The sequence below is a fragment of the Myxocyprinus asiaticus genome, chromosome 9, assembly GCF_019703515.2.
Source record: "Myxocyprinus asiaticus isolate MX2 ecotype Aquarium Trade chromosome 9, UBuf_Myxa_2, whole genome shotgun sequence".
Classification (NCBI taxonomy): Eukaryota; Metazoa; Chordata; class Actinopteri; order Cypriniformes; family Catostomidae; genus Myxocyprinus; species Myxocyprinus asiaticus.
In genome coordinates, this window is record NC_059352.1 from 42,944,639 (window position 1) to 42,971,471 (window position 26,833).

General features: G+C 38.3%; 1 protein-coding gene across 5 annotated transcripts in view; it reads left to right on the forward strand.

Annotated features, from left to right (window-relative positions):
* Positions 1 to 26,833, forward strand: part of LOC127446469 (potassium voltage-gated channel subfamily H member 7-like) — a 92,690-nt gene that overhangs the window by 42,908 nt on the left and 22,949 nt on the right. For 2 of the 5 annotated variants that reach the window (XM_051707408.1, XM_051707412.1), the window contains exons 4-11: positions 6,604 to 7,059; positions 9,920 to 9,940; positions 10,564 to 10,587; positions 11,593 to 11,807; positions 21,545 to 21,970; positions 22,122 to 22,521; positions 24,536 to 24,735; positions 26,291 to 26,543. In XM_051707408.1, coding sequence (XP_051563368.1) covers positions 6,604 to 7,059; positions 9,920 to 9,940; positions 10,564 to 10,587; positions 11,593 to 11,807; positions 21,545 to 21,970; positions 22,122 to 22,521; positions 24,536 to 24,735; positions 26,291 to 26,543 — 1,995 coding nt within the window. The remainder of the gene's footprint in view (positions 1 to 6,603; positions 7,060 to 9,919; positions 9,941 to 10,563; positions 10,588 to 11,592; positions 11,808 to 21,544; positions 21,971 to 22,121; positions 22,522 to 24,535; positions 24,736 to 26,290; positions 26,544 to 26,833) is intronic. The other 3 variants (XM_051707409.1, XM_051707411.1, XM_051707410.1) reach the window with 3 other exon arrangements.

Here is a 26,833-nt window from a genome sequence, read left to right on the forward strand (position 1 = left end):
CACTGGAAACACAAACAGGTTTTCAGCACAGGAGTAAATCCTTAACCACTTAGCTTTCCCGGACCTCACTCTCCATAGATCGGCGCTCGATCACACCCCCGCATCCACATACCTACACAGCCCGACTCAGGCTGGGGAACTGTCCGGCCTGCTTCTGTCTGTATCAAAAAATGGAGAGAGAAGTCAGGAGAATGCATGAGTGGCCCGAGTGGCCAGAATGCTGCTTTCACTTGTGTAAACGCCTGTTGGCATGGCTCCGTCCACTGGACCGGGTCTGGTGTTCCCTTTTTAGTGAGATCAGTCTGGCATGCGAATATTTAGATACAAACCCACGATAATAGCCAGCCAGCCCCAGGAACTGTCTCACCTCCTTTTTGGTCTTGGGTCTCGGACAAGCCACAATAGCTGCTGTTTTATCAATTTTGGGATGTACTTTTCCATGACCCAAGTGGAAACCCAGATACCGTACTTCCACCCGTCCAATTGCACACTTCCTTGGATTCGCTGTGATTCCCGCCCATCTCAGCGATCTCAGGACAGCCCTCAGATGCTGCATATGTTGCTGCCAATCATTGCTATAAATAATAATATCATCCAGGTAGGCAACGGCATATGCAGTGTGTGGAGAATTTTGTCCATGGGTCGTTGAAATGTAGCCGGGGCTCCAAACAAACAGAACGGAATAGTAATGAATTGGTGTAAGCCAAACGGAGTGGAAAAGGCAGTTTTTTCTCAGGACATGGGAGTCAAGGGGATCTGTTAGTAACCCTTCATTAAATCCAGTATCGAATAAAAGTGAGCCGCAAGTAAATAATAAAAAACCCCAAGAGAAGGACAAATAAACGAATAACAAAATAAACCACAAAAAAAAACAAAAAACAAAAAAAAACAAAGGAAAATCAAATGTTAACAGAAAAGAAAAAACAAAAATGTACAGCAAGTCATCAAAACTCCATTTACCCAAATGCTAGAGAGAAATAGTGCGCTTTCAGCCGACATTTAAAAATATTTAAAGTTGGATCTAATCTTATGTGTAGCGGTAATTCATTCCAACGCTTCAGGGCAGCTAATGAAAATGCATGATCACCCCTTAGCTTCAGCCTAGACCTGGGAACAGTCAGAACCATCTGGTCAGAAGACCTTATGTATGTGCAGGAGTTCTGACAAATAAGAGGGTGCTAACCCATTCAGAGATTTAAAAACAAATATAAGAATCTTAAAATCAATTCTGTATTGGACTGGCAGTCAACACAAAGAAGCTAAAATAGAGGGAGTTAATCTGTTTGTCAAATTTCAGAGAGCTGTCAAACAGAACACCTTGTTTACAAAAAGGGGCCAGTTTACCTAGTTTCAAAAAGTCAGGGACATCAGATCCCCCAAACCAAACAGTCTCCTTTTTACTTTCATTTAGATTTTAAAAAAATATCGACATCCAAGCTTTAATGTCATTTAAAAAATTCAAAAGTGAATCTAGAGCACTCTTATCATATTTTCTCAGGGGCATATAGATTTGCGTGTCATCTGCATAGCAGTGAAAAGAAATACCATGCTTATTAAAAATAAACCCTAAGGGCAGCATATATAGCGAAAACAAGATAGGGCCAAGGATGGACCCTTGTGGAACCCCGCTAGTAAGAGTGGCTGAAGAAGAAAAAACCTGACCAATATTGACTGAAAAACTTCTGTTTGACAAAAAAAGACTTGAACCATTTAAGAACAGTACCCTGAATACCCACCACCTCCTCAAGGCAGGATATAAGGATCTCCAATGATCTATAGTATCAAATGCTGCACTAAGGTCTAAAAGCATAAGGATCACAGAGTGTCCTGAATCAATTAATAAAAAGATGTCATTAAGTACTTTTAACAAAGCTGATTCTGTAATATGGTGAGTTTTAAATCCTGACTGGAAAGCCTCGAAAACAGCATTTTGGTCCAAGAAACTCTGCAATTGGCTAAGAGCGACTTTCTCTATGACCTTAGTAAGAAATGGCAATTTAGAAATCGGTCTAAAGTTTGCTAAAACCATTTGATCCATATTTGCACTACAGCATGTTTAAGATACAGTGGCAGTGATCCTGTTTCAAGACTACCACTAATTAAACTTAGGAGGCCGGTATATCACTACACACACTATAGTGTCAGACAAGTCGATTTAAAACAACTGTAGTTCGAAGCTGGAAAAAACATCAGCACGTAAATTCCGACAGTTGATGTGGGTAATAACACGAGGACCTTATCTCCCTGTGAGAATTCCTGTAGCTGAGTGCCCCTGTTATACAGCCGGGACTGCCGTTCCTGAGCCTGGAGCAAATTATCCTGTGCTAGTTGCCCCAATGTGTGGAGTTTTGCTCTCAGGTCCAGAACGTATAGAATTTCGTTCTTACTCTCTGAAGGTCCCTCCTCCCAATTTTCCCTCAGAACATCTAGGATGCCCCGAGGCTTGTAGCCGTAAAGTAATTCAAAGGGGGAAAACCCCATGGAGGCTTGTGGGACCTCTCGTGCTGCAAATAACAGGGGTTCTAGCCTCTTTCGAGATCCCAACTCGGGAGATAATTTTAAAGAGGAATTCTCTGCAACACTGCGTTCTGAAATGTTGCACAGGAGCACTGCTTCAGGGTATCACGTTGCATAATCCACCAAGACTAAAACAAAGCGATGCCCCCATGCCGTCCATTCTAATGGCCCGACGTGGGCCATGGCAATTCTTTCAGAGGGGACCTTGATCAATGGAAGAGGGAGCAATGGCGTTTTTGGAGTGGCCAGTGGATTCACCAACTGATATTCGCACATGCAGCATACCACCTGTGTACATCCCCGCGAATGCCCGGCCAATAAAAATAGGCCATGAGATGGTTCAGTGTCTTATCTTGCCCTAAATGTCCCGCCATCGGATTATAATGAGCCGCCTGGAAAACCATTTCCCGGCGGCTTTTCGGCATTTAAAACTGTGTTGTATTTTCTTTTGTTTGGGCATCCTGCGTCACCCTATACAACCGGTCTTTAATAATTGAAAAGTAGGGGTAGGAGAGCGCAACGCTGGGCTGAAGATGTTGACCATCAATTACTCTCACTTGGTCAAAGGCATGCCTGAGAGACTCTTCTCTTGTTTTGTCTTGTCTTGCGGAGCCCTCACTTCCCTCTGGGTTTCCCTGACATGGAGCTGACATCGACGGCCCAGGCACCACCTCCCCAGCCAGTGCTGCACAAATCCCAAATCAAATTATACTATCGCAGGACCCATCCGCACACATTTTCCTCAATAATGACTGAAATGCTGGCCAATTCGTACCCAAGATCAGCGGATGAGTGAGGCGGGGACTAACCGCCACCTCCATTCTATGTTTTTGTCCCTGGAATTGAACAGTAACAGGCACTAAAGGGTATTCGTGTAAATCCCCATGCACACATCTCACCTTCATCTGGCATGCTGTACCCAAACCCTCACCTTGAACCAAGATTTGGTGAATCGAAGTCTGATTACAACCCGAATCCACCAAGGGTTGGTATATACCCCCTTGGATACTCACTGGTATGCAGTATGTCCCTGCTCAATTGGGGGCAGCTTGTGATGCTTTGGGGATTCGGACCCAGGGCCCCACATCCATCACCGGGCATTGATCCTGAATGTGTCCCGGTTCCCTGCAGCACCAGCACACTAGCCCAGACTTTACCCCCACACCTGCGGCCCCGGATTCACCAACCTGGTGGGAAATGGGAACAGGAAAAGAAGGGGTCGGTGCTATAGAACCGTCCCAGGTCCGGGGAGCAGGCTTCGGGGCAATGAACCCCCATCGCCAGTGGGTAGGGACAGATACACTAGGGGATGGAGAAGGGTAAGAGAAAGAGGGAGAGAGAGTTGGAGAGAGAACAGGATTCGCCGGCTCCGGATACTCCTCCAAGTGGTCCTCTGCCAGCTGGACTGCCTCTTCCAGCGACGCTGGGTGGTGGCACTGGACCCTCTCCTCTGTCCCCTTTGGCAGATGGTCTATGAACTGCACCAGGTCCACCAGGTTGCCAATTCCAATGGCGCTGCGGCCAACAACTACCTCCGACAGGTCTCATGGAGCTGTTCGCGAAGGCGAACGTGCAGCTGCAGGATGGCTCGTTTCAGGTCCGAGTACTCCAGTAGACTTGCGACAGGTAGCTGTTGGGCCGCAAGCTGAGCCTCCCTTGAAGACAGTGGTAATAAGCGGACTGACCCCTCCGCAGCATGTTCAAAAAGATCTATGAAACTTCGGGGTCGTCCTGGAAGCGGGAAGCAGGAGACAGCATACTGCATTTCAATAAACAGTTCTTTACTTGCAAGTTAATCTTGTCGCTTTTCAGCAAAACTCTCTGCACACACACAGGCGGTTCAAGCACAACTATGTCTCTCATCTGCCGACGTCTCCTCTCATTTTATCGCCGCCACAGCTCACTGGAAACACAAACAGGTGTCAGCACAGGTGTAAATTCTTAACCAGTCAGCTTTCCCGGACCTCACTCTCCACAGATCGGTGCTCAATCACACCCCCGCCTCCACACTCTGTTTAATGTTTTATGTTTAATTTCTGTACAGCATCCTTGAGCTTTGGAAAGGTGCTATACCAAGGGTGTCTGTCTTCATACTATTATTTTATTAGCAACAGCAGAACAGATAAACATTTAAGTTTGTGGTGTTGTATGTAGCTATGTTATAGTTTGCATGATCAGTGGAATTTATTTTAATTACACGGGACATTCAGCGCTCACTGTGTCACTCGTATCAGCGAATGTCACACATGTCTGATGGTGACACAAGTTCCATGGCCACACGTTACCAGGGTGAAGTTTCTCTCAGAGAAATCATGACAACATGGACATGTCCAAGGATAAATATTAGATGTAATAACTGTTGCATTGTATCCATCCTATTGAACTATTTTATAATTTTAAGCAGGTTTCAGTTTCTTGGCATTTATGTTCGGTTTCAGATGGTTCATTGAGGCTAAATCTCCAGCCTAAGAGCGAGCGGTTCTCTCTTTTTCTTGTAAATATTATTGCTTGATTCCCATCAACTAAATGTGTGTATATCTGATGTAACCTCTGGTTAGTGAAATTAGTAAATTCCATGTTTTTCCTTTTGTTCAGAGTAAAATTAGCACCCACCAACCCGCCAAATGTGGATATTTTTTTGCGCAATGGTGGGTTATTTCTGTGATGGGTGACTTATAAAAATCTTGGAGTGACATGTGACAAGAAATGCTGTCAGACACAAAGACGCACATTTGAAGAAACACACTTGATTATATTTTGAAGAACAGACGATAGAATAAAGCCACTGCATATCTGATTCGCTGGGTATTCAGAGGTGCTCTGCCACTTCTCAAAGAACACATGCACGCAGAGTGCTCACTGGTTCTGCTGTTTCAGTCATCTCAAAATAGTTTGCAACTGCTAGAACAGTGCAGAACTACTTGCTCTTTGCACTGGCATGAAAATTGCACTTTAATTAAAAAAATTGGATAAGACGTAGCGCACGGTCGTTGTGCTGTGCCTAGCACGGTCATGAAAATAGAGTCCTGGATATTTTATCTCTTATATTTGTAGAAATTCTGAAAGGGATGTGTAAACTTATGAGGCAAAATGCGGATGCAAACTAATGCACTCAACTGTATATATTGGATATTATGCATAGGCCCTATATTGAGAGAGAGAGAGAGAGCGAGAGAGCAAGATTCCTAATTACATAGAGGATATGAAATGTTTACAATATGTCTATGTTATGTTAAAAAATACGTCTATGACTTGTTCAACAAAAAAATCACATTGTTGAGTGGCTGGATATTAGTTCAGTTAGGTATGTATTTAGTTCAGTAGGTCAGTTAACATGAACTTAGTACCTGTTGTAGATTTATTTAAATGTTTTTACTGCAAAAGACTATAGTAGGATAATTACGATAGGATTAGGATCTTCAGTAATTTCCTCAGTATCTCTGTTTTAAGCTGGAAAGAAATTTAATGGTGCTAGGCCTTTTTAATAAATCATGAGCAGAACAAATTAAATCAGTAAATCGTTAGTAAAACGATTAATACATAAATTGTTCCATTTAATTGAATTGGATAATTTACCTAAGATCTGTTTTACTAATGATTTCAACACACAAATTTATTCTGCTTGTGCTTCATGAATAATGGCCACTGTGTGTATTTTTTACTATGTTAAAATACTTTCTTTTATCCAAGTTTAATGTACGTTTTGGAACATAAACCCTTTTACCTTTTTAATGTTTAAGAATTCATTAGGGTTTACAAAAGCGGACGTTTCGGAACAATTGACAGCACAGACACAAATTAGAAAATGAGTCAAACACATTAATATTACACTGTGATGACAGTGTTTCATTTATAATCAATACATGTTGAGGTTTGATGATAATGGAAATGATTATACTTTTATTAGTCTTTATGTAATTTTTACAAGGTCTTCCTATCTACCAGAGCATCCAACTGATTTAGAAAAAAAGAGCTGTTAGCTATATTTGCCATTTTACAGTATACAGGATAATGAAATAATGCTTCTTTTTCAACACCTCCCCCGAACCCTGTTCCTTCCCTCTCTCTCTCTGTCTTTTTTTGCAGAAAAAGGACGTTTCTTCCGTTTTCGTCTGCCTGCACCACTGAGCATGCTGGGAGTGAGTAAACAGTCTCTCCCTCAGGAGGACCCGGATGAGGTGACCATCCATTCGGCTGATCAGAATGAGAAACACTCATCCTGCTCGTCATCTCTCTCTCTTTCCCTCTCTCCACGTGAACTCCACCCCCCCACCGGTGAGAGCTGTAGCCCCTCCTATGGAAATGACACGCGGGCTCTGATTGGTCAGAGTTATTTGGGGTCGTGCTCACCAATATCCGGGCCACAGGATCACTCATCTCCACGGGTTCCCTGGGAACGGGTGGACCCTCAGGAGCCTTTGGGGACTGCTTCCGGTAGGGCATTGCGGGCCAGTATGTGCACTATTAGGAGAGCATCATCTACACAAGATTTAGAAGGACTCAGCACGCAGAGGATGTACCGTGATCGCCATGCTAGCGAAGGTATACACACACACCAATATGTACAAACAGGTATATGCATTTAGAAACCAACTGCCACTGTAAGTAACATAAAATGATTTGATTTGTGCTGCCTTTGACTCACCAGTTGTCAATCACAGCAACCAGTGCCCGGAAGGACCAGAAATTACGCAGAAGAAAATGCGCAGATGTTTACTTACAGTATCTTTGTGGGGACTTCCCATTCACATCTATTGTCCTTAACCCTCTTATTGACTTAGGGTCATTCTTTACTTGGGACAGGTAAAGAATACGTTATAAATACAATTTTGTGACTTTGTGAATACCATCAAAACAAATAAAAAAAAAAGAAAATGTATTTTTCTTAAGAGAAATAATAATTTAAATGAAAGTTCCTTCCATTGTGTTAATGGGTCAGTGTTGTAAAAAATGACCCAAAGGACAAGAATTTGGTGCAGTTCCTTAAGACAATAGGAGGGTTAATATGAGCTGGGTAATAATTACTTTAAATAAGCCTTAATACAAAGAGGGTACTAGATGAATCAGGTTAAGGTTTCCCCATTCCTTTAAACAACATGAACATTTACCTTATGAAAATATGCAAAATGTTGCTATAAAAATATAAGGGGGCTTTACCTGTTATGAAAAATTAGATTTTACATTTGCTAAAGGACCAAAATTCTACTTTAAGAAAATGGCCTTTACAGTAAAAGGTAAGTTAACCAAAGTTAATATAACTGACATAGGTGATATAAAATCACAACAGTTAAATGTTTTTAAATTCTGTTGGCTATTATTATATATTTTCTAAGAGATTTTTAGTTGTATATATATACAGTGCCTTGCAAAAGTATTCAGACCCCTGACCAATTCTCTCATATTACTGAATTACATTGAAATTTCATTCTGATTGATATTTTATTTTAAAACACTGAAACTCAAAATCAGTTATTGTAAAGTGACATTGTTTTTTTGTTGGGAAATATTTTTATGAAAAATAAATAGGATTGAGATCAGGACTTTGACTGGGCCACTGTAGGACATTTATCTTTTTTGTTCTTGAGCCACCCCAATGTTGCTTTGGCCTTGTGCTTGGGATCATTGTCATGCTGAAAGGTGAAGTTCCTCCCAAGCTTCAATTTTTTAGTGGACTGAAGCAGGTTCTCTTGCAGTATTTCCCTATATTTTGCTCCATCCATTCTTCCTTCAGTTCTAACAAGATGCCCAGTCCCTGCTGATGAGAAGCATCCCCACAGCATGATGCTGCCACCACCATATTTCACTGTAGGGATGGTGTGTCTTGAGGCGTAGGAAGTGTTAGGTTTGCGCCACACATAGCGCTATGAGTTTTGGTGAAAAAGCTCTATCTTGGTCTCATCTGACCACAGAACCTTCTCCCACATCGCTGCTGGGTCACTCACATGCTTTCTGGCAAACTCCAGACATGCTTTCAGATGGTACTTTTTGAGTAATGGCTTCTTTCTTGCAACCCTCCCAAACAGGCCAGCGTTATGCAGTGCTCTTGATATGGTTGATTGGTGCACCATTACTCCACTCCCAGCCACTGAACTCTGTTGCTCCTTCAAAGTGATTGTTGGCCTCTCTGTGGCTTCTCTCACAAGTCTCCTTTTTGTTAGAGCGTTGAGTTTTGAGGGACGGCCTTTTCTTGGCAGTGCTTGGGTGGTGTGGTGCAGTTTCCACTTCCTGATTATTGATCCAACTGTGCTAACTGGGATATCCAAACATTTGGATATTATTTTGTACCCTTTCCCTAATCTGTGCATTTTTATTACTTTATCTCTAACTTTTGTGGAATGCTCTTTGGTCTTCATTTTCCTTCAGATTCACAGCCTGACCAATGATCCTTCAACAATGGGTTTTTTATCCAGAAAATGTGATTGCAACTTTAATGATTCAAAGGTGGATGCCAGTGGTAAAGTAATTGTGTCCTCGTTAGGGCAATTTCTTTCATCTGTGTAACCTAGCAGCTTCCACAGCACAGGGGTTGAATACTTATGCAAGCAAGATTTTTATTTTTTTTAATATATATATTTCCCAACATTAAACCAATGTCACCTAACAATAACTGATTTTGAGTTCCAGTGCATTAAAATAAAATATCAAACAGAATGAAATTTCATTGCACCATTTGTGATTCAGTAATATGAGATAATTGGTCAGGGGTCTGAACACTTTTGTAAGGCACTGTATATATACATACACATATACATATATATATATATATATATATATATATATATATATATATATATATATATATATATTGCATAGAAACAAAACAAAACAAAAGTCCATTACTGTAATACAGTATTTTTTCTTAGTTATAGTAAAATTTACTGTTAAACAATTTAATTAAAATCAGCATAAAAGTGGTACAACACATTCCACCATTATTTATAAATACTTAACAACTAAATAAATATATAAATAAATCCTTGTTTATTTTTTAGCTTTGCAATAATGAGATATTTTTATTTATTTTTTTGCTTTACAGAAGAAGAAATAAATTTGAGGGAAATGTGCTTACTATGCAAAAAATTTTAATGGTCCTAAATATGGGTTTAACTTCCTTATAATTTCTTATTTATTTATTTTGATATTGGGGTAAATTATGGCCTTGACATTTTCTTGACAGGTTTTGTGAGATTTACATGGGTACAAGATTGTCAGATTGTCAGGTGCTGTTATTCTCCTGGGGACATTTACAGAACATTTTGCCCCCGCAAGGATATTAAACCTGAAATGCACACAGCCCTCACACACAATATACACATATCACTGATGCTGTTGACTGCCTTTCACTGTCTCCTGTAATATTTCTCTCCTTTTACCCTGTCAACCTATGCTCTAATGCTCTCAGATAATGGCCGTAGTATTAAAGGTAACAGAGCTGATAATCAGCACATGCCTGCCTGTCTGAAGCATGCTCAGGCTTACACTGAATGCTCCGGAAACATGCACCAAAATACCTAGAATGCTCTAACACATCAAATTACCTTAAAAGAAAATTCTGAATAATAGATGTGTGTGTGACAGAGGAGAAAAGATTTGCATGTGTAATGCCTTATTTACGTGATGTGGAACTGCATGGGACCGAGAACCGCTGTAACGTACTGTTTGTTTGCAATATTTAAGTGAATACTCCAAGAACAAAGAATGAGCTTTAGCAGCTTCTACTCTCTCAATCCCTCTTTTTATTCCTCCTCTCCCAGTCTTATTCTTCCTCTCTCTTTTTTTAACTTGACATGGGTTTTTCCAGCCCTCGGGTTAAGGTTAATATATTCTGCAGGAGAACGAATAGTTTATATTCTTGCTTTCTTGTCGTAACTCTTTTCGATATACAAGACTGTGAGCACCATTTCAGTTCAGTGACCTGTTTACGTCAGTGTAGTCCTTAAGATGATACCAGATTCTCTCCTGACCTTTGATCTTTTGACTTTTCAAAAGTTAAACCATTCTCTACTCCCCCTCCCCCTCTCTTTCGCTTTTTTTCTCATTGGCTAGTGTCACGCTCTTGGATGGCTGGGGGTATGGCTAGAGCTTCTCTTTTTTGTCTGTTTAACCATCTAAAAGCATGTCTCTGTCGTCTGTACGTCTGCTGTTTTTGTATCTTATGTTTACAATTGGGATTTTGTTGTTTTTGTTGTGGTCTTAAAGAAATGCATATTCTTAATAGAATATTTCACCCAAATATAAAAAGTTTATCATCCTCGTGTCGTTCCAAAAATTTATGATTTTGTTTCTTCCGTGGTACACCAAAGAAGTTATTTTGCAGAATGTGTAGAGTGCTCTTTTCCATACAACAAAAATAAATGGGTACTGGTGGACCAAAAAGCACCATAAAATTACCATAAAAGTAGTCATATGACTTGTGCTGTAGATTCTAAGTTTTCTGAAGCCATACAAAATCTTAGTTTGTGGAACAGAGCAAAAGATAAATTGTTATTGGCTAAAAATCTTCCACCCTGCCATTGTCCTCAAATCTTATTCATGCTCCTGTATGTTTAGCATTGTGTTTAAAGATGCGTTGTGTGAGGTTTGACTTAATGATGTCAAACCACACTGATTTTCGTGTGTACTGTCATTAAAGTCAAACATGCAGAGAAGTGCCTTGATTTAAGTTTAATGAGATTTGATAGCTGTGACTGAGGTGAAGATTTTCAACAAATAACAATTTTGACTTATAAAAATAAAGTGCACAAGGCGTATTTACTAGTTTTGTGATGTCTTTTTTAATAATTTTTGGATCTTAACAGACTCAATCCTTAATATGAAAAAGAGTGCTCCGATATGATCATAAATATGAAAAAGAACACAATATCTTCTTTTGTGTTCTATGGAAGAAAGAACGTAATGCTGGTTTGGAACAATGTGAGGGTGCGTAAACAAGACTTTTCATTTTTGGTTGAACTTGCACATCAAAAGTTATCAGTGTTGATGTCAATACAAAAGCAACTGCTGCTAGACCTGCTGCTGATGTTTTAATATCAAGAGAGAATGTCACCATACTTATTGTGTGAGTGTGTGTTTCAGGTCCATTTAATCAGATCAAGTCCAGCCTGTTGGGATCCACATCTGACTCAAACCTTACTAAGTACAGCACCATCAACAAAATCCCCCTCATCACTCTTAATTTCTCAGAGACCAACAACGACAAGCGAGCGTCCTCTCCTCATTCCTCAGAGAAAACCATCATCGCACCAAAGGTCAAAGATCGCACACATAACGTCACAGAAAAGGTCACACAGGTAAGCAAAGGATGTTAATTATAAATGTAAACATGTAACCACAATGTAAACATGCAAAATCCAAAGTACCCAAAAAGTGGTTTCACATAAGACTAATGTGAAAATGTTTGAATAATTATGGAGAGAAAAGGCCCTAGACAGGAATTAAGGACTGTGTTCCATCTGCACTATATTTTAATTGTTTGTCTAAGTACACATGCACCAGACAGACGTCAATATTTTCAGCAAACCTTACAATAAGCCTGTATTTTTACAATTTGTAAGTAAAAAATTTCAACTTTTGACACGCAGCACAGCTGATCAATATCAGTTTTCAAACAATGGACCAATCAGATGAATCTAGGAGCAGGTTAAGCATCTTGACCTGAGTGTATTGAGTGTGTACATTAGCACCAGTGTATGGAAGTTAATGTGCCTATAAACTCACCATCTGTTCAATTCCGTTCCGCTCCATCTAACTGATTTTAATGCAAAAATGAGTCCTATGTAATTGCTCCCTAACATACTCACACTAATTGTGAGTTCACTAAGAATGAATTGCACTCTGTAAAAATGCTGTTTATTTGAATGCACTGTCTTTGCTGTTTTAGCGCCCAGTTCACTAATGGAATTATTCATATCAGGCAATAAGACAAACATGCCTTCAAAATCTGCAGGCCAGTTCTGAGCGCTATATAGTGGAAAATGCAGCAGACCACCACAATCGGACACACTCTGCCAGGACTGTACAGCATCGCACCACAACTGTGTTCAAGACACCAGAATCATCTCTTTAAAATGCAGAAAGTGTGCTTGACCACACCGCACATCTGGATATATGCCAGGGTATAACCCACTTTCCCATTGTTTGAACATTATTGATGAATTACTGCTGCTATGATTGACAGAAAATGTACACGAACACCTCTGCCTGCTTTCCTCGGATGGTAATGATGTGATGTAAATTGTGCCAGGCAAATAGAACTGAGTTTTTGAATGAAGCTCCAACTATAACGAGTCTCATTTACATAGAATGGAGGCGTTTTTGTGCAAAAAGAAACAACAATAACTTAATTTAAATACTTAAGATACAGCGCTGTTTTAGCACTGATTGTGCCTGCTTAAATTAGATTGCGGTTGTTTAGCGGATTACACGCATGTGTTTTGCACTGAAATATCATGCACAAAAGTGCCGCAACTGTTAAGTGAATTCACCCCCTTCTGTACACACACAGACACAAAATCAACAAAGATTTTAGGTAAGCTTGTTGCTGCTAAAACTTCTGTTGAGTCCAAATAACAACCATAAACAACTTATTAGTCCTCATGCTTAAGATAGAGGCATTTGTTGAAACAACTAATCAACATGCTGTTGTTATTGGTGTTAACAACTAATCATGAAAAATGAAGTAAATGTAACTTGATTTTTAAAGTACATTGTAAACTAGGGTTATAAGTGTCAGTGACTAGAAACATATATGCAAACTCTTTCTATTTCTCTCTCCTCTTCTCCTGATCTCTCTGTTTCTGTCGATCACACTGTTTTTGTTTGTTTGCCACATTATAGACTTGTTGCCTGTATCTAACCAGATGGCCAGTTACACACACAGATGGCTTGTTTCATCTTTTTCATTCTTTGTGTCATGCTGGTTGAAGATTTGGACTCTAAGTAAACTAGGCCTTGGCATATAAGCCTGAAATACAGCCACTCACACATATACAGTACAACCTTTGTGTTGACTGCAGAACTTGATTTCACTCTTTCTGATTGTCATCTTTTTTAATACAGCTCTTTACTAGGGGGGGCCTGGGTAGCTTAGCGAGCATTGACGCTGACTACCACCCTGGAGTCACGAGTTAAAATCCAGGACGTGCTGAGTGACTCCAGCCAGGTCTTCTAAGCAACCAAATTGGCCCGGTTGCTAGGGAGGTTAGAGTCACATAGGGTAACCTCCTCGTGGTTGTGATTAGTGGTTCTCGCTCTCAATGGGGCACGTGGTAAGTTGTGCATGGATCGCGGAGAGTAGCATGAGCCTCCACATGCTGTGACTCTCCGTGATGTCATGCAGAGCAAGCCACGTGATAAGATGCGTGGATTGACTGTCTCAGAAGTGGAGGCAACTGAGACTTGTCCTCCGCCACCTGGATTGAGGCGCCACCACGAGGACCTACTAAGTAGTGGGAATTGGGCATTCCAAATTGGGAGAAAAGGAGATAAAAAAAACAGCTCTTTGCTGACCTCTCATTAATAATAATGAAATCCTGAAGTTATAAAACTCAGAATAGTTCTTCATGTGACAAAGAGATCATTCATATTCAGAGACAAAACACGCAGAATTGCTTGTCAACACTATGACTCTGGATCAAAAGTAAGCCAACAAGGGTCACTAAAAGGGAGAGTTTGATTACAGCTCTTCATTATTGATCAATAATAAAACCATGAACATTTATCTATCCACTGCATGGAGAATGTCTTTCTGGCAGGATAGGACTTGTCAAGTGACACACAGATGTGCTCACAGATTCACGGCAGTGCTAACAGATACAGTAATTTGAAGAACACATGCTTTACTACCAGATCCCAATTATTCCACTAATTAAGAATGATTTGGCCAACACAGACAACATATCACTTGTCCGTGCATTGTAAATCATAATAGCTATTTTCTTTTTTGATTATAAAAAGTAAAAATGATAAATAAATAATCTGGTTTTGAGACATTATATAATTTGCTATATCATTGTTTACTTTTTTTATTGGCCCGCCACCATCCCCTTCTCTTTTTACAGGATTGTTTGCATCATTTAAAAGTTTAATTTAAAAGAGCCTCTATACTTTTATTTTTTATTCTATTATAGTACTTTTGAAGCCATTTATTTTTTTTTCTCTGAGGTCCACATTGACATGGTTTCTTAAAGCAAAAACAGTCAAAATTTTGTTTGACATGATCATCTTTCACCCTCTCTCTGACCATTACAATTAAACAAGCAGTTTTTTCTTATTGTACCTTTCAGACTTCTAGATGTTACTGACCTCTGTTATAACTGGCTGATCTTAAAAATCAATTTTTGCAAAAATCAATACAGGTATATGTCCCATTAAGTTCAGTTAGGAGACACTACATGGTGCAGGCTGATAGGGTTAGTTCCCGACATGCCTCTACATGTCCCTTCTTTGACCCTTCTGTCAAACGTATAAAAACAGTACTTACCTCAATGGCTTCACATAGCTTTCACCCTCCTCCTCCCCAGCAGCAGCAGTTGCATCTCTCTCTCGTCTAACAGCACCATCATATCTAGTCCACCAAGACCAAACCTACTCAATGTCATTTACTTTAATAAAATATTTTATAAACTACTCCAAGAGTTGTCCTAACTGAAAAGCAATAATGGGAAAAAAACATACGTTTTCATTAATGTGCTGGGTGGACTAGAGTGGGAGATATGTGTTGTGAAATTTACAGTAAGTCTACACTGTAGGGTTGCTCCGATACCAAAACTTTGGCTTCGGTACGATACCAGCCCTGATACCTCGGTATCGATACTATAATCAACAAATAAAAAGCCTCAGATTTTTTATGAAATTACACAGAAAATGATTTGATTAAAAGAACTGCATAAAGTCTCAGAGATACAAATTATGCATTTTCCGTTGTAATTTTTCTGGATTCCATGTTAACTGTTTTAATTAAATGTTATGATCAAATGGTGTTTAATCAAATTGATACATACAGCTTTAATCAAATAAAAATATAATAATTACTTTTTTTTTACAAAAAGAATTTGCAGTTTTATTTTTGGTAAAATAAAATGCTGCACAACAGAGCTAGCTTCACGGTATTAATGAAAACAATAATGAAAAAAAAATCTGATTACCTGTGGCACAAGGCTGCTATGGCTGAGTTACAACATGCTGATAAAACACTTGCATTTGTGATATTGCTTAAAGATAATAATAATAATATTAAAACAACCATTTAATATTATAGAATGAATTGTTATTATGAGTTTTATTGCTACTTTCTGAATATAAAATTTTTATACAGTAGTTATATTTTTCTGTCTTCAATTTCACGCATCCAGCTGAATAGAGCTTTCATTTTAGCGGGACTTTTATTTTGACAGACCTTTGAGTTCTTCCTGCTTTTGACAGGTTAGTTATATCAAGCTTTCCATTAATGCTGGGATAATCCCATCGCGACTCTCGATCTGAAACCTCTGAGCTGCACTGGAAGAGTTCTGACTCATGCAGCACGTGCAAGCCATTCGCGCATCACGAACCGGCAGCTCTTCACTTTCGGTTAATCGCGCAAGTTAAAACACGCCCTTTGCTTCGGTCAGGCTGCACGGATGACAGCCACATTCCATGTTTCATTTGTTTCTTTTTGTTTTCAGAACAACACGTGGTGAAATAAGGAAAACACCACTATTATTTCTTGAGATTTCCAACCCAGCATACAGGTACACCCTCCTTAAACCACAGTCACACACAAAATGACATTAAACAGTTAAAAGAGAAAACATAAAACATAAAAATCTGAGTCTATTTAAAAGATAAATTAAACCTTGAAATAAAATTTTAGGATTTTGCAGGTGTGATTCACAGAAAAGGGCTATTTAGTTGATCAGCTTGTAATGTGTGAATGGCTTGCACACGCAGCGTGAGTCTTGTCACACTATAATAGTGATTAGCCTCCCATTCAGCTGATGAAAACACGCTGCGTGATCTTGAGGAAGGATTACATCAAGATGTAGATTGGAATGCAGGTGCAAAAAATGTCATATAAATAAAATAGCCTGCTTCTCTCTTGCTATTGCTTGCGTACTAGTGATTACCCCTCTGTGTGATTTTGAAAAATGTATGACATAATTTAAGAAATATTCCACACAATTTCATGATCAGTAATCAAATAAGCAAATATGTGACATTAACTTTGTTAACTCATTTTGTACAAAAGGACAGGTTTTCTTTCATTAAAGCACTTTCATGTGAAAATTCACATGCAGGATCATGATTATATCATAATCATCGGGTTTTGCACAAATTTGTCACTCAAACTGTTATGCTGATAACATCATTTGTAATGAAAACTAAACGATTAAATTAGAAAAATGCAAAATAGAAACATTTTCACAAGTGGACTCAAACACCGGAAAATGACATACATGCCCATATATAGAGAGCTCTGGAAAAAATTAAGAGATCACTCCAAATGTTTCTTAAATAAGCATCTCTACATGTATGGCAGCCATTCCATTCCAGTGTTTGTTGAATTCCTGCTTGAATCTTTGCGCCAGGAGTGGCATAAATTCACAGCAATGTGAAAGACTTGTGGAAAGCATGTAAAGATGCATGAAAGCTGTGATTGAAAATCAGGGTTATTCCATCAAATATTGATTTCTGAACTCTTCCTAAGTTAAAACATTAGTATTGTGTTGTTTAAAAATGAATATGAACTTGTTTTCTTTGCATTATTCAAGGTCTGAAAACACTGCATCTTTTTTGTTATTTTGACCAGTTGTCGTTTCCTGCAAATAAATGCTCTAAATGACAATATTTTTATTTGGAATTTGGGAGAAATGTTGTCAGTAGTTTATAGAATAAGACAAAAATGTTCATTTTACTCAAACACATACCTATAAATTGTAAATCCAGATAAACTGAACATTTCGAGTGGTCTCTTAATTTTTTTCAGAGCTCTATATATATTTTTTTATTTTTTGGCAGGGGGAGGGGTGGACGTCGGCACAGCCGTTAACCAGAAAAATAAAAAATGGCACTCCATGTCAAAAAGGTTGCCGACTCTTGCATTAGAGTATATGCTTTTTACTGAGATTTTCATCAGGTTTGTGGTGGTCAGATTTTCTACGTAATATATGGAACATGTATACATAAGACACTAATTTTAGCTCTCTGTAGTCCATTTCTTTTTTCACATCAAATGGGATTTTCTATTAAAAATGTAACATTTGACCTCTTTTCTGCCGCAGCCCATGGGCCTACCAGCAGATACCTACATTATTCAGAGAGTTTGTGTAGTTGTGTGTGAGTGTGAGTGAAGAAAGAGACACCCTCCACTGCCACATAAATACACACATACAATCACACACAGACTTGCTGAAGGCATGGCAGTTACTGTCACAGAAAGCAAGAGGAAATTGTCAAGTAAGGAATATCTGCCTATACCTTCCTCTCTCTCTCTCTCTCTGTCTGTGTCAGTGGTGGAGAGGAGAGGAGAGCTGTATGATAATTGCTTTTGTGACATTGAGACCGTCCTAGTATATCCCATATGCATACTGTCTATATAGACTATTGCTGTATAGACCAAAGCAGCTGTCCTGTTCATATTTAATAATATACATCTTTTTTGTATGGAATAATTTAATGATGTACATGCATTTGCTCACTCAATAGCCAGACTAGTCCTGTCTGTCCAGACTGGTTCCCTAATGTGAAGGACATCACAGTGTTTCTGTATGTGAGTTTATGCTGTGGTCCGTGATTAACTCTGAATGCACTGGCCATCTTCATGTGGCCTTCTTACTGCCTTTTCACATTACCATCTGTGAACTGGATCATGAGACATTAACCACAAACAATGATGAATTGAATATATTTTCTTAAATTTCCCAAAATTTCTCTGAAGCAGACAACATTGAAAATTTTATTTTCCTTGCTCTTTCAAAATAAAACAGTCTAATGTAGACATACTCTAACATTCCCAATGCAAAGTTCCTTTCCCAGTCCACAGATAACATGGACCCCTGTTAGATCTGCATAAAATTGAGTGGTGAATTTACATAACAGTTGTGCCACATCTGTGTATGGTATTTCAGCGCATAAAGTGCATATTTTGCCTGGTGCAAAACACATTGTGCTATTACCGCCCAAGAAAAGCAGCCAGTAAACTAAATTTTATTGAAAAGAGATGCTTCAGTAAATTTTTTATTGATCATGGCAGCAGTAATTCATCAAATAAGGATCAAATGATTAAGAAGCGTGTCATGATGCTTACATTGCAAATCCCTTTAAATAATCATTATTGATGTACAGATGTTCTTGTGCATTACATTTTAATTTTACTTAATGATATATTCAAAAATTCAATACAAGATCAAACAATAACTGGCAGACCCACTGCAGTACGACTGTGGACCCCTAAGGTTCACATACCCCCTGTTGAAGACCCCTGTACTATATTATAATGAAATATTTCCAAGCTATATTTTGCAATTTAGATGCCATCAGAATAAATGGCTGCTCAATGGCTGACAATGTGTGTCAATGGAGAAAAACTCCCCCAGAATGGTGTAGTTACAGCATCTAGCAGGAGCTGATTGGTCCATAATAACCAGACAAATCTAGACCCCTTGGATGTCACAGCTAGGGATATCCCGATAATCTTTTTTGTGAAAAAGTTTAGCTGTCACAAAAATCACAAACAAATTTCACAGGATATATAAAATAATAATTATAAACAAAACCGAGCTGACCTGCTAACTTTGTTGGTTTCAGCAACTGCAATTCAAAGACAAAAAAAAAAAAAAAAAAAAAAAAAAAAAAAACAGGAAGTAATTTTTAGCTCTCCCATTGTCAGCATGGTCAAAGATCTAAAAGTACACAGAAAAAAACATAATAACCAATGTGTAAAGGCTGTCTATCAATAGGGATTCTATTACAATGTAAAGAGCAGGGTTTTTTTCATGAACAGAAGCATCTATGCATTTTAACATGTAGGATCTTATGAAATCTGTTTTATTTTTTCCAAATTCTTTTGAATTTTTTCACAAATTCTGTTTTTTCCATTTATTTTTTTCTGAATTTCATATTTGACAGTTTACTTTAATTTTATCATCAAAAGGGTGTCTAAATAAATTAATTCACTAAAACGAATCAAATAAAAATACTGTAGAAAAAATAATTGTCAACATTACATTGCATTATTTTTATCATATGAATTACTTTTATACAGATCCTCACAGCACAACACATAATACAACAAAAATAGTTTGTTTTATAGAATAATGTGCTGCACAACAGAGCATTATAGATGTGAGATATGTAAGGGATAATCCACGGCTAGGTGTGCAGCAAACTATTTTAAATGCACGATGTGGAGGCGAAGAACCACCCGACGTGAAGCAGAGATTTGATTAGTTAAAGCTGTAATAAATTTTTTTGCTGTGCAAATTTTGACTGGAAGAATAAAAAATAACAGTTAATTTTATCTAAGGGCCGTTAAATCTGCAGCTCCACCTGTTCTAAATCAGACACAGAGAAAAAGTAGTGCGACCACACTGTGAATTTAAATGCACAGTCCAGAAATAATAATATCCACAGAATGTAGAGGGGTTGGCACTCTAGAGAAAATGTGATATTTAATTTTTATTCATTGTCATTTTCACATTAATGTGGAAAAACCAATGTTGGGTGAGGCACTGTCTATAAAAAAACGGTCATCTTGAGTCTGTGAAGTATCGGCATGTTTTTTAACCATTTTTACAAATTTAATTCCTTAAACATTACATTACCCACAAAGAATATATGCTGAGTAAAAACACTGGAGACTGGAAATTGAAAACAGTCAAATCGTGGAACACTTCCGCGTTCAGGAAAAAGTTGGATATGCTTAAATATAATACAATTATTAATCATTTATTACTATTATTTGATAGTATTATTATTATTTTAGTGAATATTACATAACTATACATTAGATACAGTAGTCTTTTTAGTATTTTTTTTAATTATTATTTAAATGGAGCTTGTATTATGGTGGGAACAGAATGAAGCCCTTTTAGTTTGTATGTTTTGACAACAGCTTCACACCTTTGAAAAGCAGTTTGTTACATGACACATTGTGATTATTAAACTGCAAAAGGCCGCAATTTAATTAAATGAATATGTGGTCTGTATGTGTGCACACTGTAGAGTAAATGAGTGCTCTGCTCTCTGTCATCTACCACACACAGAATGCACTTGATGCTCATGACGAGGTGTTTTCACTGTATGAGCAGCTGGCTTCACACATTTACTTTGAGGCATGCAGCACATGCATACTATAAATTTATTTCATTAATTTGCAGCCTTTGTGGTTTAATAATCACATTTGGACATATCGCGATTTTCATTTGTGCACTGAATTTTTACGCAATGACACTTATACATCAGACGGTATGGGTTTTTGGTATTGGAGCATTTTTATGAGTACGAGTTCAAGTACATGAGCATAGTATCGGACATCCCTAGTCAAAACCATGACCACATAAATTAACATATGACTGTCCATGTTTACATATGAACACCTAGGACTAATGGCATTGTGAACTATTTACAAATAGAGGTCTTGTACATATAGAAGTCTATTGAAATATACAGTAGTAAAAACAGCCAGTTTACTGTAATTCTAATGGTCAGAAAGAGGGTGGAAATGGCGATGTAATGTAAATAAAATATTTTGGCACAAGAAAGTCATTAGAATACTATTATAATCAGGGGAGGGAATATAATTTCAAAAGTGTAGAATATGGTTCCTTAATGCTGATGACATCATTCACATCATTGATATTTAAATACAGTTAACACTTTTGATCTTCTAATTCTACACTGCATATAGTAAATTATGTGCATTTAATTAATTAGTTCACTAATAGTTTCCAGCCTGTGATACTGCAACTTTTGATGTAGCTGTTACAGTAATAGCTGCAAAATATAAAAGCGCCATTGTTGTCATAGAAACTGCATCTCCATTCTTCAGGTGTTGTCGCTAGGCGCAGACGTGCTTCCAGAGTACAAGCTTCAGACGCCGCGCATGGACAAGTTCACCATTCTACACTACAGTCCCTTCAAGGCTGTCTGGGATTGGCTGATTCTGCTGCTCGTCATTTACACAGCCATTTTCACACCCTACAGTGCTGCCTTTCTACTCAATGACCTGGAGGAACAGAAGAGGCGTGAATGTGGTTATTCCTGCAGTCCTCTCAACGTGGTGGACCTCATGGTGGACATTATGTTTATTGTAGACATTCTAATAAATTTCCGGACTACGTACGTCAATGCCAATGAAGAGGTGGTCAGCCATCCAGCTAAGATAGCAGTGCATTACTTCAAAGGCTGGTTCCTCATAGACATGGTTGCGGCCATCCCCTTTGACCTTCTCATATTTGGGTCAGGGTCAGAAGAGGTGAGCTGTGTATTTGTGTGCTGTTTTATAATTAATGTATGAAGGGGTGTTTTAGCTTTTTTTGTAGCTGTAGTGTACTTAATTGCATGGAATTTTATATAATTACCTTATTTACATTATGATTGTGTCATCACTCTCTTCATTATTGTAGACCACAACTCTGATTGGCCTGTTGAAGACTGCCCGACTGCTGCGATTGGTCCGTGTGGCGCGAAAGCTAGATCGTTACTCAGAGTACGGCGCAGCTGTTCTCATGCTCCTCATGTGTATTTTTGCACTAATTGCTCATTGGCTGGCCTGCATATGGTATGCAATTGGCAATGTGGAAAAGCCCTATCTGGAGCACACGATTGGCTGGTTGGATAATCTAGGCATGTCCATAGGAAAGCAGTACAACTACAGTGATCCGGCCTCCGGTCCATCAATCAAGGACAAGTATGTGACAGCACTGTATTTCACATTCAGCAGTCTGACCAGTGTGGGCTTTGGGAACGTATCACCAAACACCAACTCAGAAAAGATCTTCTCCATCTGTGTCATGCTCATTGGCTGTGGGTATTATTGAGTCACACTTTAAAAAGTTAACTTCTGCAAGAAAATTACATATAAAACATACAGAATCTCTTTTTTGCCAGTTTAATGTTAGCAGTTCCAGAACAGGATAGTTTTTTTTGTTATTGTTGTTTGTTTGTTTTTATTTACACTACCAGTCAAAAGTTTTGACACAGCTGACCGAACCAAAACCTTTTAATCTAAAGGCTTAAAATTGTGCCTATGAATAAAATCCTTCCTCTCTTACTATTTTTATGGATGAATTGGATTCAGTAATGAAGGAAAAGCAGCCAACAAGTGTCCTGCATACATGGGAACTCATTCAGTGCTGTTTAAAGGAATATTCCGGGTTCAATATAAGTTAAACTCAATTAGCAGCATTTAGGGCATAATGTTGATTTTCATAAAAAATAGTTTTGACTCATCCCTCTTATTTAAAAAAATTCAAAAATCGCAATTACATTAAGGCACTTACAATGGAAGGGAATGGGGCCAGTTCATAAACGTTAAAATCCACACCGTTTCAAAAGTATAGACACAAGATGTAAACATTATACATATTAACATGATTTACTGTAAGTGTAATAAAATCGCTCACTAACCTTATTTGTGTAAAGTTACACACAATATTACCATTTTATTGCCATGACAACAGAACCCCTCTAATCCTAGTATTGGATATGGCTTAACGCAAATAAGGTTAGTAATTGAAAATCATGTTAACATGTATAATGTTTATGTCTTGTGGCTATACTTTTGAAACAATGTATATTTTAGCATTTATGGACTGGCCCCATTTACTTTCATTGTAAATTTCTTACCAGGGACTAAAAACGGTTCAAAACCAAAAACGAATGAAATTGTTTGCAGAACGTAACCGTTAACGGGAACAAAGTGATTTTCAATTGTTCCAGAGTAAAAAAGTGCTGGTAACCAGTTATAACCGGATAATTTAATTCTGATAATTTTTTCATGAAACCAAAGGCCAAAGGGTTTATCACAGTAATTTTGCCACTTCATGTTGCCCGAAAAAATTAAACATGCACTTTGATCCAGAAGGAAACTGTTGCATCACACATTTCTTTGCCTAATTGCCCATTGTGGATGTTGCATTCTGTTGAATGAAGACCATCTTTAACAACTATGTATAATTACTAAATACAGTATACATGTACGGTTAATCTAGATACAGGGAAAACATTATTAGAGGTAAAAAGTACATTTCTCAGTTGTTTTCAAGTCTTCACTGAATTATTTTTTACATGTGATGCATTAATACATATTTGATGCTGCCGGGTTTTGACTGAGAAGCAGATCTGTAATTAAAATTATACCTAAATGTTAATTAACTGTATGCTTGTTAAGATTTCTATGCTGATAAATCCACCACACAAGGAAAAAAAATGGTTTATTTGCCCTTATTTTGGTGAGGCGAGTGGCTTATTTTGGGCTTATTTTTCCAGACCAGGTTGCTTGTTTCTCTTGCAAGATCTGGCTACACTGCAATTGGTATTTCACCCACCCCTTAGCGCATAGTACTGTCATTTTAAAAATAATGTTTTTAACCGTTCTTTTATTTTGCTCTTACCGGTAACCATTTGGAAGGGAGGCTGCAGAACTTCTGAACTGGAACGAAAAAATACTGTTTTTAGTCCCTGTTCCTTACCGTAACTACTTTTCTTTTTTTTTTCTTATCAGTAAATGATGGGCATGTCTAAATTATTTTTTGTGGTAATCAACATTATGCCACAAATGGTGTTGATTGAGCTTAACTTGCATTGAACCCGGAATATGTTTAGCATTTTATGGTCACTACATAATATCCATACATCCATTTGTGTAGTTTCTTAGTTTTGATGACTTTACTATCATTCTAAAATGTGAGGGAAAAAAGTCATCATAAAAAAATAAGTAGGTGTGTCCAAACATTTGACCTGTAGTGTATAGGCCCTATATGTTTTGGCTTTAAAACAGCCTGAGTCTTGACCTTTGCCCTTTCCCCTTGTATTATAGCTCTGATGTATGCAAGCATCTTTGGGAATGTGTCCGCTATAATCCAGCGGCTGTACTCCGGAACAGCTCGGTACCATCTGCAGATGCTTCGGGTCAAAGAATTCATCCGCTTCCATCAGATCCCCAACCCACTCAGACAAAGACTGGAGGAGTACTTCCAACATGCGTGGACCTACACAAACGGCATCGACATGAATATGGTACGAGCCTGTGTGTGTGTGTGTGTGTGTGTGTGTGTGTGTGTGTGTGTGTAGTCAGGCTGTTCACCCCAAAGTGAAAATTCTATCATCATTTACTTACCATTATGTTGTTTCAAACTAGAATTTTTTTCTTCCACAGAAGGAAGTTAGGCTGAATGCTAGGCAGAAATGCCTCAATCATTATTCACTTTCAGTATATAGGAAAAAGATACTAGAAAGTGAATGGTGACTGAGGCTATCGGTCCCTAACACTCCATCTAACACTCTACCTAACATCTCCTTTTGTGTTCCACGAAAGAAAGAAACTGGTACGGGTTTGTAACAACATGAGTAAATTATAACAACCTTTTCATTTTGGAGTGAACTATGATCTGTGGTAATAAACACAGATTTATTGAAGAAACAGTGTTCCTGGCAGTTGTTAACATGTCAGTCTGACAGTGTGTTAATGTGTAATGTTGTCTACACACTGATCTGATAAGCATTTTCTCTTTCTTATACGCACACACACGGACTGACTGCAACTCTCTGGTAAGAGCAGGAGGTATAGATTAATGTTTTGTTCACTTTAATGTAAGGTTCGCTTTGGTTTTTAACTGTGCATATCTAACCGTGAGGAGTGTTGGTAATATAAAATGATTTATTAGGGAAGCATAGTCTAAATAGTATAACCAATCAAAGTAATTAAAGTTTGGGCCATTTGAAGACTGATGTTAGACCCTCTGTATTCTAAGACTCTATTCAGGAAGCTAATGGCCATGGGCACTGCGGCTAGCATGACACCAGCCTCATTCTCCGCACAGCCATTTGCCAAATACTGTTAACACCTTTTCACTTTTATCATTTTGTTCCTTTCGCTCAATTAAATAAAAGTTTCACTTTGAAGGATGTAGGTTGTATTATCATAGTTTAAATTGTATAAATCCTCACATTAGACAGACAGACACATACACAGAGAGATCGATAGATAGTTTCATAGATAGATAGAATTCTGAGTTTTAGAGATGTGCAGTGAAGTTTGAAAATGTTTGTTTTCAAACTAACATGACACAATTGTCTTAAGATGCTAAGAGTTAAGAGTTATGTATAATGCTTAAGTGTCTGGGTCTATTTACCATGAAAGTTTTTGTTTTCCCAGAACTGACAACACAAATCTAATTGTATACAGAAAACGTATTGTTTTTAGTACTTTTTTTAGATGAACCAAAAAGCCTGAAGAACTTGAGAAACTGGCAATTGAAAGTGGGAATTGCATTCTCCTCTTCTTGATGTGTTATACATCATTTTATATGAAGCAAAAGCAAATCAAAGGCAAACACAATCCAATGCCGTAGTAAAAACAAATGGAAGTGTTCCCAGAACAATTCAGACTGTGCTTCATCTTTTATGTATTTGCAGTAGAGGGAGTCAGGGCTCTATTAGCATTGTATAATCTTAGTTTGAACTCATAGCTCTTAGAAATCTGCAATCATTCTGCATTCCTCTTCTTCTCCATGGGGAACACTGTCTCTCCCTTTCTGTCTTTTCTCTCTCTCTCTCTTCCCCCTCTCTGCAGGTACTGAAGGGTTTTCCAGAGTGCCTGCAGGCTGATATCTGTCTTCATCTGAATCAAAGTTTGCTCCAGAGCTGTAAGGCATTCCGCGGAGCGACCAACGGATGCCTACGGGCACTGGCAATGCGCTTCAAGACCACCCACGCCCCGCCGGGTGATACGCTGGTGCATTGCGGGGATGTCCTCACAGCCCTCTACTTCCTTGCCAGGGGATCCATCGAGATCCTCAGGGATGATATAGTGGTTGCCATCCTGGGTGAGTGATGAGCCATCAAACACACTTTCACAGTGAACTCATTGCTGATGTATTAGATGCTGCTAAAACCTTCAAACCATCATGGTAATGAAATCTCATGGTGATTAGAATATTTATTTATCATGGTTTTTCCATGACTTGAAAGGAATAGATCACCCAAAAATGAAATTCTATCCTAATTTACTGTGGCAGCAGAGGCATGGTCGAGCGTTCGTCCGGAGAGAGAGAAAGCGGTAAGGGTGCACACACCTGAGCCTTATAATGTCTAACACCTGTTTCTAATTGCAGTA